General features: G+C 40.7%; 1 protein-coding gene across 3 annotated transcripts in view; it reads left to right on the top strand.

The window, feature by feature from the left end:
- LOC147314617 (syntaxin-1A-like) overlaps positions 1-17427 on the top strand; it is an 87114-nt gene that overhangs the window by 36973 nt on the left and 32714 nt on the right. For all 3 annotated transcript variants that reach the window (XM_086261670.1, XM_086261668.1, XM_086261669.1), the window contains exon 3: positions 1011-1110. In XM_086261670.1, coding sequence (XP_086117796.1) covers positions 1011-1110 — 100 coding nt within the window. The remainder of the gene's footprint in view (positions 1-1010; positions 1111-17427) is intronic.

Here is a 17427-nt window from a genome sequence, read left to right as displayed (position 1 = left end):
ACAGGTAAGAAGGTGCAGTGCCATTTAAAACCTTAAAAGCCAGCAATAAGATTTTAAAATCAATCCTAAAGGCAACTGGGAGCCAGTGGAGAGAGCAGAGAACCGGAGTGATGTGGTCTCTTTTTTTTGAACCGGTCAACAGGCGAGCGGCAGCGTTCTGCACCAGTTGAAGGCGATGTAGACAGGAACGATCTAGGCCAGCATAGAGGGAATTGCAGTAGTCTAGCCGTGAAGTAATAAAAGAGATAACTGGCGAATAATCACCGGGGCTGAGAAGGGGAAATCTCAGGTTTGTAGTAGAGCTGTGAAAACTGACAGAGGAAAAGTGGAATTAGAGTTAAAAAGCCAAGCCAGAGAGATGTGCAAGGAAATGACCGGAATGACATGGGATAGGCTGGCCTGTAGCAGAGCAGGTGTAAAGGAGGAGAAAATGATCAGCAGTTTGATGGACTGAGATGAAAGTAAAGATTGATGAAGTCACTGACAGATGTGACCCGCTGATTTTCCGGCTGTCACCGAGAGCCAGAGACGGCACAGCTGGCTGCCAGGCAGCAGGAAGTATAGGCGAGAGGTGAAGGGGTAGAATATCAGTCCTGAACCTCAGTGGACTTCAAAGGAGGAGATGAATATGATGCACTTCAAGGATCAGTTTTTGTCAGTGTGCTTAATGACTGGGTTAAAGGCATTCATTTCCATTTATTTGCTGTCGATAGCACTCGTGTATCTGTAAGATACGTAGGAGGCAGCAGCGGGTTACTGGGAAAACTTTTCCTAGCTCACTTATCAGTCTGTAGTACAAACAAGCCAGATCTTGAAATCTGTGTCAGAATTAAATAGGGTATAAATAAGAGAATCGTCCAGTTTTGCATGGAGAAATGATGACTGAGGCTGGATGAACTTGGAAAAACTTTCATATTTGTGGTCTTCACAGCATCTGCCAGGTGAGTCACAGGTGCTTCCTGCTACGGAGCAGATCTAAAGCACCTTTTTGTGTCTCGCTCTCTTGACAGGTGGAAGAGATCCGGGGTTTTATCGAATCGCTGGCAGAGAAAGTTGAAGAGGTGAAGAGGAAGCACAGCGCCATCCTTGCCTCACCCAACCCAGATGAGAGTAAGGCTCTTTTTTCTGTTCTGTTTTCTAGTGTTTAGCTCTTTAAAATGACATACTCAGGGTAACTCTTGCCTCAGAAATACTGTACTTTTGTTCTGATGGGACTCGACTGCCTTAGGAGTTTCCATTCAGGTGAAACTATAACTTATATTCTTTTAACCAAAGTCCTAATTTATCCAGAATTTGAATGGGTTTTTATTAATCATATCCACAGTTTTATTTCTCACTTGTTAAACTTGGGGCGATCGTGGCTCAAGAGTTGGGAGTTCGCCTTGTAATCGGAAGGTTGCCGGTTCGAGCCCCGGCTTGGACAGTCTCGGTCGTTGTGTCCTTGGGCAAGACACTTCACCCGTTGCCTACTGGTGGTGGTCAGAGGGCCCGGTGGCGCCAGTGTCCGGCAGCCTCGCCTCGTGTCAGTGCGCCCCAGGGTGGCTGTGGCTACAATGTAGCTTGCCATCACCAGTGTGTGAATGTGTGCGTGAATGGGTGGATGACTGGATATGTAAAGCGCTTTGGGGTCCTTAGGGACTAGTAAAGCGCTATATAAATACAGGCCATTTACCATTTGTTACCTACCGCCCAAAATCATAAAATAAGAGATGCCACCACTAGAGCAAGTTTAATGATTTAAAAAAGGGGCCTACAACAAAGTAAAAGGATAAGGCCATGTGCAGTACCAACCACACTGATGTAAACTAACATTAATGGGGAAATAACCATCAAAAGAAATGGAGAATATACCAGTCCAGAGACACACGATACGCCCGACCACAGGGCTAGGTAGAGACCGCTTGTGCAAAACCATCCTCAGATCTCAATCTAGCTTTGAAGGCTTAAAAACAACCTTAACAAATCACTAAATGTTGTGTTGGTTTTAATTTCTTTCTTTACCCATCGATTTGTTGCTCCCTTATTTCCAGAAAGAGTGATTCGCCATGACTTGATTTCTTGATTCATTCAGCCGAGGTTACTACGACTGACCCCTTGTTTTCACCTATCACTGTTTAATGATAACATCAATGTTTAATACTGCAGTGATTCAGTAATGAGTCAGAGAAGCTTTTAATGGAAAGGAGAAAGAGAAGAAAGCCAAAAGTCACAGTTTGCCGTCTAATGTACGACGGCAGCCAAAAGCAGGATAATCGTCGCAGAATCCGCTGAACAAAGAGAAGAAAAATGACTGTGTTGTTTAAAAGAAATTGAGGAAATAAAGAAAAATTTGTCAGAAAGAGCAAGAAAGGCTGTGTGCAGACTGGAGACTTCAGTAGAAGTCAGAGGACCTTGAAAATGTTTCAAAGCGCTCCACCAATCCGTCCTCTCTCTGCTTTTGGGGCATTTATACCCTCACGGTGAAATCTCTTACCTTCCCGTTTCTCCATTTTTCTCAGTTTTTCTGCTTTCTGTCTCCATCACTCTTTACTGCTACATTTTCCTTTTCAGCTGCTGTTAACCATATTTCATACTTCCCAGTTTCTCTGCTGTCTCTTTGCCCATTTGTGCCCCTCTTTACATTGCTTTTGTTCAGTCTGTGCTGGATACTCAATCCATCGTTCCTGCTGTCTTTTTGCTCCACAATCTCTCATCACCTCTTCTTCTCTCATTTTATATCAGGGCATTGATCTTGACCCTTGTTCACACAAGGGGGATGTTACTCATGCTAGTGACACCTCCTACTAATAATGTTCCTTTCCTCCTCACTTATTCCCTGCCTCCCCTCCCGCCTGCAAATATATCTATGTGCTTGCAGCGGCAGGCATCAGATGGGCCCTTTATCTATCCTGAGCGTGCAGATGGACGCACTGAGCGGAGCAGCAATGAGGAAAGGTGTTGCATTTATGATACAAATTCTCCTGCAGGTCATTTCCTGACTGAAATGACTGTGAATGAAATCAGAGCCGTGTGTGCGCCTTTGTGATAAATGCTAAAGAACCGTACATCAATCAACGATTGATGTAAATGTCAGGGTTGTTCATTACAGGTAGGTCGTTATGTTCTGTACTTTCTACCCGTTGCACTGTGACCACTGACGGCGACTGAAATAACCTGGAACGTACATTCAGGACGCTCATTCGTTTGCTGAGTAGGATTTTTATACCCTGTGTGTTTTTGTGCATATATTTACATATTACATATTACTGCTTTGGTTTAGCAGTAATTTCCCTACATCAGTGTTTCTTGTTACATTTCCTTACATTATCTGTTTCTGGGACCTGAGGCATGACTAAATTTAATAAGTAGTATGATAAGTAGGATGTTGAAGACTGATCTGCTAGGCGTGAGAAAAAAGAGGAAGACCACAGAGGTTCATGCATATAGTGAAGGAAGGTTGCTGTGGCAAATGTGGATGCTTTGCATAGGGTGAGATGTGGGCAGATGATCCACTGTGGCCACCCCTAAAGGGAACAGCTGATAGAAGAAGGAGCACTTAATCTCTTTAAACAGGCACTGGATAAAAATTCTCCACAAAGGAAGGAAAACATTTATGAAATTCAATTTCAAAACCACCTTCTGACAACAGTTTAGTGTTGGAGCAGCTTTTTAAATTAATCTGCATTCATAAAAATGCCCGTCACGTTAAACATGATGTGCTGCCGTGGATATCTGCTGGCTCAGAGTTTTGGACATTGTCCCTGGCTAAGTCTTCATATAATAGCTGGTGGGATCCCTAAATGATTAGCACTAAAATAACTAATAACATTTCCATGATAATAGATGCTAATCTTATGATGTGAAATGGATTTGTTTTGCTATTTCATGATCAGAAGCCACAGTCTTAGTAAAACTGAAACGTTGACCTAATGAGAAACTAATCTCAAAAAAGAGATTCAATTCATCCTGGTGGGAACACAATTGTTTTTTCCAATTTCATCGTTTATCTGTGCATTATAAGGTCTGCATGTGTATATGTGTGTGAGTGTGGTTGTGCGTGCCTGTGTGAAAACATCATTTTTTTTGTTTTGGCTGCTGTGGTTCTAATTGTGATTTTGACATTTCCCTGCTTCTGCTGGAGTGTGTCATCAAAAGTAATTGCACAGTGGCATTTCATTGTGAAATCTAATGCATGCAAGACCTACGCTCATTCACTGCTGTATCAAAAATGGAAAGTCTTGCTGATATTCACTGATTTTTTTTTTTCCTCCCCCGTGGTAAGATGAATCAGTTCTGCTTCTGAAGGTTCCTCCCATCAAATCAAACTTTACCTCCTTGCTGATGCATAATAGGCGAGTCTGTCCTTTTCTTATCCTCTTCTAGCACAAGTATTTTGCTACTCATCCAAGAATCTTGACTCTTAACTTCTGTTGCTTTTCCCCCCACATAAAAACGGGTGTTTACAGAGAAAATATCCAGTGAGCGGCAGTTCTGTGTGAAAATATCTTGTTGATGTCAGAGGAGAATGGCCAGAGTGTTTCAAGCTGACAGAAAGGTAGCAGTAACTCAAATAACCACCTGTTACAACCCAGGCATGCAGGAAAACATCTCTGAATGCAGAAGATGTCAAATCTTGAGGCAGATGGGCTACAGTATCAGAAGAATACACTGGGTGCCACTAGTGACACCTAAAAACAGGAAATTGAGGCAACAATTTGCACGGGCTCATCAAAAATGGAAAAATGTTGCCTGGTCTTTTGTGTCTCAGGTTCTCCAGCAACATTCAGATGGTTGGATTAGAATTTAAACAGCATGAAAGCATAAATCCATTGTGCCCTATGTCAACGGTTCTGGCCCTGTAGTGGTGTAAAGGTGTGGGGATATTGTCTTTAGTACCAGTTGAGCAGTGTTTAAACTCTACTAGTGTCCGATCATTGCTGCTACCATGTCCATCACTTGGTGACCACAGTGAACCCATCATCTGATCACTGCTTCCAACAGAATAACACACCATGTCGCAAAGGTTAAACAATCTAAAATTGGTTTCTTGGACATGATAATGACTTCACTGCGCTGCACTCAGATGGCCTCCACAGTCACCAGATCCGAATCCAATAGTGCAGCTTTGGGAGAGAATCACATCATGGGTGTGCAGCCAAAAAAAAAATCTGCAGGAACTATGTGATGCTCTTATGTCAACATGGAGCAAAATCTCTGATCACTGTTTCCAGCAGCTCATTTAATCTGCTTTGAAGAATTAAGGCATTTCTGAAAGTAAAAGTAAGGGCAAGGTGTACCTAATAAAGCGGCCTAAGCATTTAAATGGGAGTAGTGGGTTGTGCGTTATATTGAAAGAGAGAGAGAGGAAAAACACTGCCATATTTTTTTTTTTATCCAGTCTGCTGCTACTGATGAAGTACTATATAATATGTAAGATTATTTACTTTTGTTTGTTTTAATAGAGATCTATTAATCTATTTGTGCTTCCACCATGGCTTCAAAAACATTTCACATCTCCCCAGGAGCTGCGCGCTTGGCCAGCTTCACAACCCCGAATCCCTCCTCTTCTTCCCCTTCTGCTTGCTGCAAACTTTCACTGCCCGAGATGTTTCCTCAAGAACTCCACAGGCGTAGATCCTACATTCATACGCACACACATATTGTCATGCATGTAGCCTCTTTGCGGTGTTACTTTCGCCCCTGCATTACACATTATCCCATATCTCAGTTTATCCACCCCTCTGAATGAAGCACAGAAAATTACCTCAGGGGAATTGCCGTATGCTGTTTGTGTGCTTTTTTGTTTGTAGTTAATTATGTGTTTGTGTGGACGGTTTTCTGCAGCTGCGTAGAATAGAAGTTTCACAAATGATGATGGATTCTGTAATCATCTGTGTCATAATGTGTATTAAGCCCATATGTTCTCATGAGTGCATTCCTCTAATGCAGGAAGAGAAGCTGCAAATTTAAATTTAGAAACATTATTGATTTTTCCATTCACAATTAAATGATTGCATTATTTGTTTTAGCTTGTCGCACTGGCTGTTGGGTACAGCTTCTCATTTTTTGATCAGTGAGGCAGAATATATAACAAAAGGTCAGCGTTCATTACTTTTCCTACACAGTTGCATCCACGTCCTCCACACTCTGTTAGTCCCGGGAGAGTGTGAAATTTCTAGGATACCGTGAGGCATGCAGTTATTTTCAGTTGGGAGTATTCAGGTGTTTTTAAAGCACCTTTTTAATCCACATTAGGGTTTGTGACACTGAGACATTGTGGTTGTTATGGATGATAATCAGTAGCTTTCAGAGATTGTGTGTTTTCTAGTAACGCATTACCGCCCGCTGTGGAAACTGAAAGCCACCATTCATATGGTCTGCTGCTCGCTTCACTGCTGCTGAATGTTAAAGTGTGTTCACGAGCTGATAATAGGTTACAGTTCATGTTTACAGAAGGTGTTTAGCTCGGCTGATGCTGAGCAGAGCTTGATTCTACTGTGCTTTGGCACATGGATGTGTTTGCTTGCTTTCCTTCTAATTTCTCGTGCCTCTTTATGCTGTGTGACAAGCTGCATGTATGCTGCTTTAATAAAAGTATTTACCCATTTAGTTTAAACATCAATTGAGTTGAAACTTGTCAAATATAAGACCAGTTTTTGCAGCTCGACATTGTTTTCCATCGTAGGCTACGTGCAGTTCATTGTTACTGTTTTCATGGCTTGGTCAAGCCATTTTAAAAAAAAGGTCGTCCAAACAGCAGCATTAAATTAACTGAGTGATTTTATTAAATAATACTCAGAAAGTCAGTCAAATTGAAGGGAGATGCTTGGTCCAGGGAAAGTCCTGGCTAGTTGGAGACCCAACTAGCAGATCCTGAAACTACCAGTCACAACCCGATCCGTTAAACAAAGACGGTTACAAAAACAGTCGTAAAATTGACTTTGACATGCTGGGAAAATCCCTCAGCATTTTCTTTTTAACCTTTTATTCATTACATGTCAAGTATGTATAGCTTTGGAGAGGATGGCCAGTGCTTACTGTTCAGCATCTTGGACATAAATGATGGATTTTATTCATGTAGCAATTAGCAGCAGTGATTCATCATAAATGCAAAGGATTTTACACCCTAAATCAGTGCTAATGTTTCCTTCTCATTATCTGAATGGTTTAATTGCTGATTTTTAAACTGAGGCATGGATTGGATTATCCATGCCTCTCTCCTTACTGTACTTTACTACTAGCACCCATTTTAATTGCATCCACTTGTATTTGAAAAGACAAGAAGGAAAGTAGCTGATCTGCTCAGTTTTTAAGAGTTCAGAAAGCTGCACTAACCAGCTGTTAGACACAGAGCTCAAAAAGGAAAAAAAACCAAAACAATTTCAGGCTGGGTTTTTTTTAGCACTTGGCTTTTCAGGTGTCTGGGTTGTTGGGAATAGAAGTAAATCTCAAGATTACCAATCCTTCCATTATCTGTATGTGCTATCCTGTTGCAAAAATGGAGCACATTATGGATGACCACTGAACACACCTAGTTGGGAAAGTTGAAGACCATCCCAACCACGCCATTCACCACAGGGAGAATATATTCAAGCCATACTTAGATGACACAGGAAGCCACAAAGTGTTTGGACTCTGGGAGGAATCCTGAGCAGCGACTGTGTGCCAGGCCTGAAGAATGATTGATCCTAGTGCACTTAACATGCCTTCCTCATCTGTCCATTAAAACCATTTAAGACAGACAGCCTGGTGTAAGACCTTGAAGTGGTGCTCCACTAGTAAACAACTCTTAGCATCGAGGTTCATTATTGACCATGCAAAAGCGGTGGTGAATATTTTATCACAGATAGCAAAGTGATGTTAAAACTGATGCAAAGCTAGCAGAACACCAGCGAAGGGCCTTTAAATGTTTGTTTTCTCTTACATCTCCTGGCTGGAGAGTTTTGCATGAATCATAACTAGGGCTGAACGATATATCGCATTTGCGATAATATCGCGACATGATCAAGTGCAATTTTCTAACCGCAAAGGTTGCGATTATACTCTGGACATGTCCAAATTCATGGGCTGCATCCTCCTGAGGCCGCATTTGTAGACCGATTACGTCACAGCGACGCGCCGAAGGCTGTCCAAATTACTACCATAGCCCAGCCAAACTCCAGTTTCCAGCAATGGCGGCCGCTACTAAGTTTTAAAATTACTCATACTAATCTTTCTGGGTCACAAAATAAACTTTTAACATATTTTCAGGCGAGAAAGTAGTTGTGTAAACATCAAATATCTGCTCGGTTTATCAAGATATCCCATATTTGCAAAAGTGCTTCGACGTTTTCAGAGGCGTCTGCTACCCACCAGCTCGACAGCTAGCCGGGAGCTCGAGGGTTACTGATGCGGCCGAGAACGGCACAACTCCCGGCACATCATTTTCAGATCACCGCGGAGTTTCGCTGCTCGGGTTAAACGTAATATATAAGTCACTTAGACAACCTAAAAATGTTATTGTTGGGCTCTTTTCAGTGTTTTGTTTGTTCGTGAGTAAATCGGTTTGGCTGAGATTAAAGTTATTAGATTAGATAAAATAAAACTTTATTAATCCCCCGGGTGGGTTCCTCCTTGGTTTTCACACAGCTGACTAAACGTCAAACAGAAAACTTATTAAACAGAAGTATGAGACAGTCGAGAATTTACACCAGTGTCTGGTTATATTTTAGATAGCAAGAAGTAGACGGCCGAGTTTATTAAACTCCACCGAGACAGCGGTGACGCTAATCAGAACTAGCCTTCTGATTAGCTAATCAGAAGGCTAGACCGTCCAATTTCACGCCTTTAAACTTTAAAGGCGTGTTTGTGTGTGTGTTTATACAATTGCTATTATGTTTGCACTTTATGTGTAATGTTACTGACTGCAGAGATCAGTAAGATGTGTGTATTTTTTATTTATTAGTTTTATTTATTTAATATTATTTTTTAATTGAATGACTGTCTAGTAGTTCACAGATGTCGAAAAACTGAGTGTGGTAAAGCCACTGATTTTTTTTATGTATATTTCTGCAATCTGCACATTGTACTGACTTTCATTTTAATGTTTACACCAGGGTTCCTTGTCAGCACTTTATGCTCAGATGTTTGTAAGCTAAAAATAAACTATTGTGTATGTTCAAATATACTGTTGTGATTGAAGAAGTTAAATAAAAATGTCAGTCATCAATTCATGCATCACCTCATGTCATCATAACAGAGGTCTGTCTTCCAGGAAAGAACAGTTTAAAATTAATGTAATATAGTATTGGCCATACTATATGATGTATTGCTTGTCTTTGTTTAATAATACAGAAGACAAAGACCTTAAAAAATAATCGCATATCGCATCGCAATCGCAATATTGGGGCAAAAAATCGCAATTAGATTATTTTCCATAATCGTTCAGCCCTAATCATAACGCCAGACTCAAACTCATTAGCTGAAATTTATGTAAACAGAGGGACTCGGTCTATTCTGTCAGTGTTCACATTGGCATTTTTTTTATACATATTTTGTGATGTGCTGGGAATGTTATCCCTACAATATAACAGTAAGGACGAGTGGTACAGTTGTTATATGCACCTCAGAAACACAATAAAGCAGTAGACGCTTATCTGCACTTGGATGCAGAGAATCTGCCCTTTAACACTGATACTTGAGAGGTTATTTGACAACATTTCTGAGTCTGTTTTTCCAGCCACTTATGCGTTTGCACCCTCTGACATCTCAGCCTCCAATTTGTAAAGAGCATCCTTCCCCTGACTCTTAAAAGTCCTCAACTCACAGCACTGGAGATGCTTGTTTTAATTGCAGCCTGTGAGTGTTACTATTTCTAGTTAGTCAGTTTTTGGTCTGCTCCCACCCTCGGAGTGCTGTTTGCCAAGGCTCCTCCACCCTCAACCAGAATTTGAAAGTGTTGTGTAAGTTCCCCCAGCTTTCTGTATTCTCTTTGTTCTCCCTCAGCTGTCTTTTTCTTTGTGTTTCTCTCTTTTTTCACTCTGTTTCCTTTTCTCTTACATCTCCCTCATTATGTCTGAGCTGAGATAATGTGGTGCTATAGCCTCCAAAGACATGGCTTTTTACTGTTGAATAATAAGATCTCTATGAAAGTGAGGTTATTGTAATGTGGACTATCGCAACCAAGAATAGGGACACATTAAGAGACAATGGAGGTCAAAGGTGGTAAGATAACGTATTCACACAGGGATAAATCAGTCTGAGTGCCTTCTGTCCTCGACTGTAGAGCCAGATCAGCGATGCCGTGCAGGGTTAGTGGTCTGATCTGCATTAGTTTCAAAGTGACCATATCATTACCATATTAATTCTTTATAACCCTGACGTATCATCTTGGAAGATGTTGCAGGGCAAAGGGAGGCTCTTGGAGAGAAGGAAATGGTTTGTTAGCAGAGACATAATGAGGTTATGTGCTCTACAGTGAGCAGTAACCAAAGAGATAACATGACCAGTGTTTTCTTGCAGCACAGAGTGTAGGACATATTCATTTAAACTGAGTTCTGAGATTGAATATTTTAGATTTTCAGGATTAGTGTTATAGCATCATAAGCTGATTTACGGTTGTGATCACAAGTGTACACCCACTTATAGTGGTGCAACGGATCAAAAGTCTCATGGTTCGGATCTGATGTTTTTTTTTTTTTTTTTTTCGTCACGGATCGGATCAATTTTCGGATCAGCAGGGGGAAAAAAAGAAGAAGACAAAAATTTTACTCGCCGTTTACTTATTTAAGTATTTTTTTACCTATTAAAAAACATTCAGCTCAAGACTTATTCCACGCAATTATATAAAAACAAATTAAGGTGCAATATAGGGCAGTACAGGGCTTTCTATCTACCACTATGCTGTGATATAATGAGAGGTCACGGTCACGTAGCTTTCCGTTGCCCTGGAGGTCCACCCATTTGTAGTTAGGGCAACAGAAGATGGTGGGACAGATCAGCCATAGCTTTAAACTTTTCCTGCTCATACATGCTGGGAGCGATCTTGTCACTGAAGTGGACGCGCGACGGGATCTCATAGCGTGGCTCAAGCACCTTCATCATAGTTTAAACTAGTGCTGTCAGCATAAATCTCGTTAAAATGACGTTAATGCCATAACTGCATTACGCGGCAAATCTCCGTTAACTAGTTACCATGGATCGCCCCGTGCGTGGGGCTGCACGGCGTCAATGTGTCAACTAACGCGTTGACTAGTTTAAACCCCTTGTTTTGCACAACTGAATACGACCTCCCATCTGCAGCTAAACACCCCAATAGCTTTTGTAATAGCTTTAGCCCGGTCGGATTGGGCGGCAAAGGGCTGCTTAGATACCGCAAACTCCTCTGCTCCTCCACTTAGCTATCGCTTGACAGACTGACCACGCACACCATACGCAGACCTTTTTCTTCTTTTTTGAATCTTCGGGTCACGTGCGTACCGAACCGTGGAGTGGGATTGGTTTGATTACGGATCAACCGTGATCCATTGCACCACTACCCACTTATTGTGGACATGAATGAATGAAGGAAGGAATGAATGAATGAATAGTAATCTTTGGGCTTTTAATGATTTCTTTGAACTGTTCTTTTTCCAGTGTGGAATGAATGTACAGCAAACATGTTTAATGACCTTAGCAAGTTGCAACTTCATCAGATGCTTTTAGAAGAAATTTAAAAATCTTCTGGCATAATTCTGACTCAATGTTTGACCACTCTGCTTAGAAAGTGGTCAAACATTGAGAATTTGGGGTAGTCCTCCTCCTTTATTAATTTATCCTCAATATACCAGTACCACTGGAAACAAAACAGAACAGTGTATGATGCTACCACCACCATGCTCTAAACATACCTCGTTATAACCAAATGGCTCAGTCTTTGTCTCGTCTGACCATAAAACTTTTGAACGAAGGCATTTGGCTTCTCCGTATAGGCACCTGACTAAAAAAGACCCTGCTTGGTCTGCTGCTAGCAGCAGCTACATTAGATGCTACTTGTAAGAACAAGTAGGAACCAGTCCAACCAAAGCTAAGATGAGGAGTTGGCTGTAGAGCTTCTCAAGTCATAAAGGTGCATTTATCTGATTTCTTGCAACCTTTTCAAGTACACAGCATTAGTCCCCAACAGCTTTATAGAAGGACCCATATTCTCTTTGACGTGCTGTCTGACTGTATTGAAAATCAAATGCGTTATAGTTGTTATGAATGACCGTGCTGGAAGGAAAAAAGAAAAGTCGTCTGTCGTAGCGATGCAGGGGGCAGGCCCAGTATCATTCAGAATCATTTTTATGACGAGCTCTCCAGGCAGCTATTGATGGTGTTCACTCATTTACACATGAGAAGTGCCGTAAATTGTAAAGTACCAAATAAAATAAAAAAATAACAGGATGAAGAGTGCAGTTGCCATTTTCTCTTTCCTCCAAACACAATATTATTTCTTTCCTGTAACACAGAAAGTTACAGGAAAGAAATAAGTCCGTACTCAGAGATTTCAAATCTAACCCAGGAAAGGAAGGAAGGAGCTCTATTTTTAAACACTTCTTGTATGCATAGTACTTTAGTGGTTAAATTGTAACTGTGCTTTCCGTTTGCCATTATCCATGTTAGGACAGCATTTCTGGAGTAAGGCAAATGTCAGTAATATTTGAGGGATGAGCTCACACTGTCTCTCTGAAACATCAGGCATCTGGACTCTAGACGATCAATAAGTGGAGCAAACGCACAAAGGACTGGTAATATATTTACAGAGGGAGCTGAGAGAGCGAGAGAGAGATGAAGAAGAAGATAAATAGCTGCAAGTTAGAGATTGGAATGGCACCAATTGACCCTGCATCAGAGAGGAGGAAACAGAAGCAGCTTGGTATCTTGTCAGTGTCATGTTACCCATGTTATGTGAAAAGCAACCTCGGATTGTGTTTTGATGAAGGGTTAAACACTCCTGCTGTAATAGTTCATGTAGGCTAGAAGCTTAACGTTGGAAAGGATTCTGGGATCTTTTTCTCAGTTCACATGATACGATTTAATGATCACCTTTGAGGAAAGTGATAGGATGATAAGAACATGCTCACTGCAGGAGGTTTGCTTTTTGATTCAAAGCTTTAATTGAGATATCATCAATCTGATAATCAGGAACAGCCTCACACTGATAGCTTAAAGTTAAAGGAAAAGTTTTTGGAATTATTTCTACAGTGATATTACATTTTTTTTTATTTCCAACAGCTGAAGAAATCAATACTGATGTTGTCTGTGCATGGCAAAATATTGCAAGTGTGGCATAAACGTTTACATTTTGCTTTTTTCTTTCTAATCCACTTTTCTTCACTGTTTTTGAATGTTTATCATTATTGGGTTTTTGCACCTTTTATTATGATAGGAACAGTTGAGGAAGCAGGGAAAGAGGTGAAGACACACAGCAAATTGCCCGGAGCACTGCATTACTGCATTAGCCTTGTTTTATGCATTTCCACCCTAACTTGATGAGCTCAATGGTGTTCTGCTCCGCTGTTTTATATGTCACGTGATGTCTTGGTCAGGAACAGTTATTATTAAGATATTACTAAATACTCCTGTAACAGATTTGATAAAATGAGCATTTCAAATCTCCACCGTTCTGGTTGTTAAGTCATCAATCTCTGTGATTGTCAGTCCACTGTGAAAAAGGTCATTGACTTGCCTGGTGTGTGTGTGTGTGTGTCTCCTTGTGTTTTTTTTTTTTTTTTTTTTTTTTTGTCTTTTTAAATTAATTCATTATTTTTGCGAGTGGGAGTGGAGATCTGCAGCGTTTACACATGGGAGAAACGGTTTGTTTATTTAACCAATTTAATCATATGTGTGTCTTAGTGTGTGTTGTAACAGTGTGTTGTAAGTTGTAAATGACTACATACTTTAATACCTAGACTGAAATTGGGAAGAGTTAACTGAGCACGCCTGTCTGATCTGTTTTGTTTCTGCTTTGCGTCAATAATTAGTAAAATAGCCAACAACATCATGGGACGCTTAAAGGAACTATTCGAAGGAAAGATGGTTACTGTGATTTTTAACAAAACCTGAAAAATTATAAAAGCAGATGAATGAAGTGGGAACCCAGATCCAAGGGAAACCTAATAGATCTGGGTGGGAAATTACACAGATGGCTAAAAGGTAAAGACGAGAAGTAAAAGATGCACAAAAAGTTGTTACCAAATTAAACAGGATGTTACTATAACACAGACATAAAAAAGAGATGCATAAACAAACAACGGCAGATAAAGATGATGAAACACAGGGTACTAGATGTACAAACCACAAAATGTGAAACAAAAAACTGCAACAAAACTTAAAATCATAAGACTGCTCTGCGGTGAATAAATTGATTATAGCTGGAGTAACCAGAGTAACGTGAGTGTAAATCCTGCAAAAAGCTAATTTTATTACCCTTCAAAACAAATTCATTCCTGTGTTTCCTGCGTGTATTTGATATGTGATCACACTGTTCTTCTCCGAGCTTCTACATTTCTCCGTGCCTTGTAGCATCTCTCTCGCTCTCCTTCCCTCTGTCACTTTGAAACAATCTGAAGCTGGCGAGAGGACTGACTGCAGACATCGCCATAGCAACACAGTCTTAATGATGGCAACAAGCATGACCTGAAGATTTCATTTGAGAGCGTCTGGAAGAGGGATGGAGTGTGATGCCACAGCTCAATTGACTCCTCAGTTTTGCCCTCTAATTTGCTTCCCTCTCTCCTCTCCCTCTGCTTATTCATCAGCTCCTGTACTCTTCCTCTTTTCACACAGTCAGTAATGAGGCTGAATAGACACTTGATTCAGCAGCTTGGCCTCCTCTGTTTGGTAACCACAAGCGGGAAATCTAATCTAACTCCTTAGCGCACGCACAGGATGCACACACACAAACACATCACACACAGCCTCAAACAAAGCTCAGTTTTTATGGTATTTTCTCTGTAATACTGGTAGCTGACCTCATCGAACAGGTGACCGGAGGTTGCTATGGTTACACAGAACCGAGAGACACGCTTGTTAATAACCTCACACCCCTCTGAGTTTCTGAAGTAGTGCAAACACATGAATAAGTGGGCACAACGATGAACCTTAACTGCAGTGGGGGGAGAATCCACAAATTAAAAGGCTCTTCATTTTATTGAAGATAAATGGGTATAATAACAAATTTCTTGCAATCTGTGATGTTTAACTTTTGATTCAGATTGATTATTGAAGTTGGGAAGATCTGTGCCATCATTTAAACGAAATCATTTGCAGGCTCTTTTGTATCTGACAATCAGACTGCAAGTAAAAGAAACTTAGCGTCTTCCCATTTTGATGTTTGATCAGAAAACTGAGAAACTGCAACTTGTCAGTCACTTATTAGGTGCACGGTAAAGCGTTCCCGCCCTTGTCACCCTTTTTTGGCTTTAATAGAGAGCATAAAATCCAAACTACGCATCACACTGTAATAATTGAAACTTATGATTGAGTAACTGGAGGTCATAGATCACATGAGCAGTGAGAGCTTTTCTTATAGACTGTCATACAACCAAAATTTACAGGTTGACATTTTTGCTGGTGCCCATTGGAAAGAATACAGAGTTAACAATCTGATGCATTCCCTTACTTTTGCCATCCCAGAAGCTATGTCCATATTTTCTTCTGCTTCTTCATCTGCTTGTTAATCAAAGCTTTGCATTGTCCTCCCATTGACCAAATCATCCAACATACTGTGTGCGTCCTTTGCATCTGCTCTTTTTCCTGCTCCTGGTCTTTATACAGCCAGTCTGTTTTTGCTGGTTTGTGAAATGCGTCCACAAATTTACATATATATTTTATTTCTCCCTGAGTTTGTCTTATCACAAACTCTGCAGAAGTAGTTGTGTGTGGCTTAATTAGCAAGAGAAACACACACCAAGGAGAAGAAGGCAACATTTTCTATTCAGTCCTACACAACTGTCCTGTTCTCTGAGTTTGAGATTTGCTGTTTGTCTGCATAAATAGCCAGCCTGGTGGCTCGGTGGTTAGCACTGTTGCTAAGGTCCTGAGTTCAATTCCACCATCGGGGTCTTTCTGTGTGGAGTTTGCATGTTCACCCCGTGTTTGCATGGGTACTCTGGCTTCCTCCCGCCGTCCAAAGACATGCAGTTAGTGGGGATAGGTTAATTGGTTAATCCAAATTGGACATAGGTGTGCATGCGGGAGTGAATGTGAGCGAGAATGGTTGTCTGTCCCTGTGTGTTAGCCCTGCGACAGACTGGCAACCTGTCTCTCGCCCTATGACAGCTGGGATAGGCTCCAGCGCCCCCCACAACCCTGAAAAGGATAAGTGGAAGCGAATGGATGGATGGTCTGCATAAATATGACATCAGCAGATTTTATTACTAGTTCTAAAACTCATAGAACCCAATTAAACAATGAATTTACAATATTATACTTTTTTACATATGAATGATGAAAGTTTTTTTTAAATTAAGCCCTCAAACAGAGACGATTGAAGTAAAAACGATTCTATCACTATCACGCGCTTGAAAAGGTGCGACTTTTGAAGGCAGACATTCTCTGATTTGTTGCTCCCTTTTTCAAACGTGAAAAAAATCCCCTGTGAATAGTTAGCGGGTTTGCAGGCAATTCAGTGTCTTCCATGCAAACTACAAGCGACTGCAGCAATCTGCTAGTGGCCAAAGCAATCGCAGAGAGATTTTAGGCTCAGTGTGCCATGTATCTCCTTGCAAACAGTTTTACCTAGTGACTACCAACAACCTCAACCAACCGCTCACAAACATCACATCACAACCTGTTACTCGGGCCTACAGGTTTATTTCAAGTTGTAATCATTTATGAATGAGCACAATGTTTTTATTTCAAGAACAATCAAAATCCCAACACATTTTAGAAAGTAAGAGTAAGAGGAATTCATGCTAATCAGTCATGAATGCTAATCAGACTGGAAAATGTTACAAATCTGTCTCTAAAGACTTTAGATTTCACCCATCCACAGTCAGACAGATTGAAGTTCAAGACTCCAAAATGACGAAAGACCTTCGCACATTGATTAATGTTCATGAGTCAACGATCAAAAGAAACTGGTGTGTATGTGAAGACTGCAAGAAGCTCATCTTGCAGTTTGCTTAAGATCACAGGAAGAATCCATAAAGTTGTTTGAACAATGTTTTATGAACCGATGAAATTAATATGAAACTTTATGTTTGGAGAAAAGGAACAAAGACCGCACTCCAGCATGAAAACTGCCATTGTCATAGTATTATCATGGTTTGGGTTTATTTTGCCACAACTGTGCAAGAATAGCTGCCCATGATTGATGGAGCAAGACATTTTGAAATATTATAGCTATTCTAAGGATGATGTCTGTGAACTGAATCTTACCAGCAGGCTTTGCAGCAAGACAGTAACCCTCAGCACATCAGTTGTATTACCAAAGAAAAATAACAA

This window comes from Aulonocara sp. 'chitande type north' Nkhata Bay, linkage group LG14, assembly GCF_057382095.1.
Source record: "Aulonocara sp. 'chitande type north' Nkhata Bay isolate Kocher_YH1m ecotype deep benthic linkage group LG14, A_spYH_male_GT1.1, whole genome shotgun sequence".
Taxonomy (NCBI): Eukaryota; Metazoa; Chordata; class Actinopteri; order Cichliformes; family Cichlidae; genus Aulonocara; species Aulonocara sp. 'chitande type north' Nkhata Bay.
The sequence above is the reverse complement of the archived record's forward strand: the minus strand, read 5'-3'. Positions and strand labels throughout refer to the sequence as shown.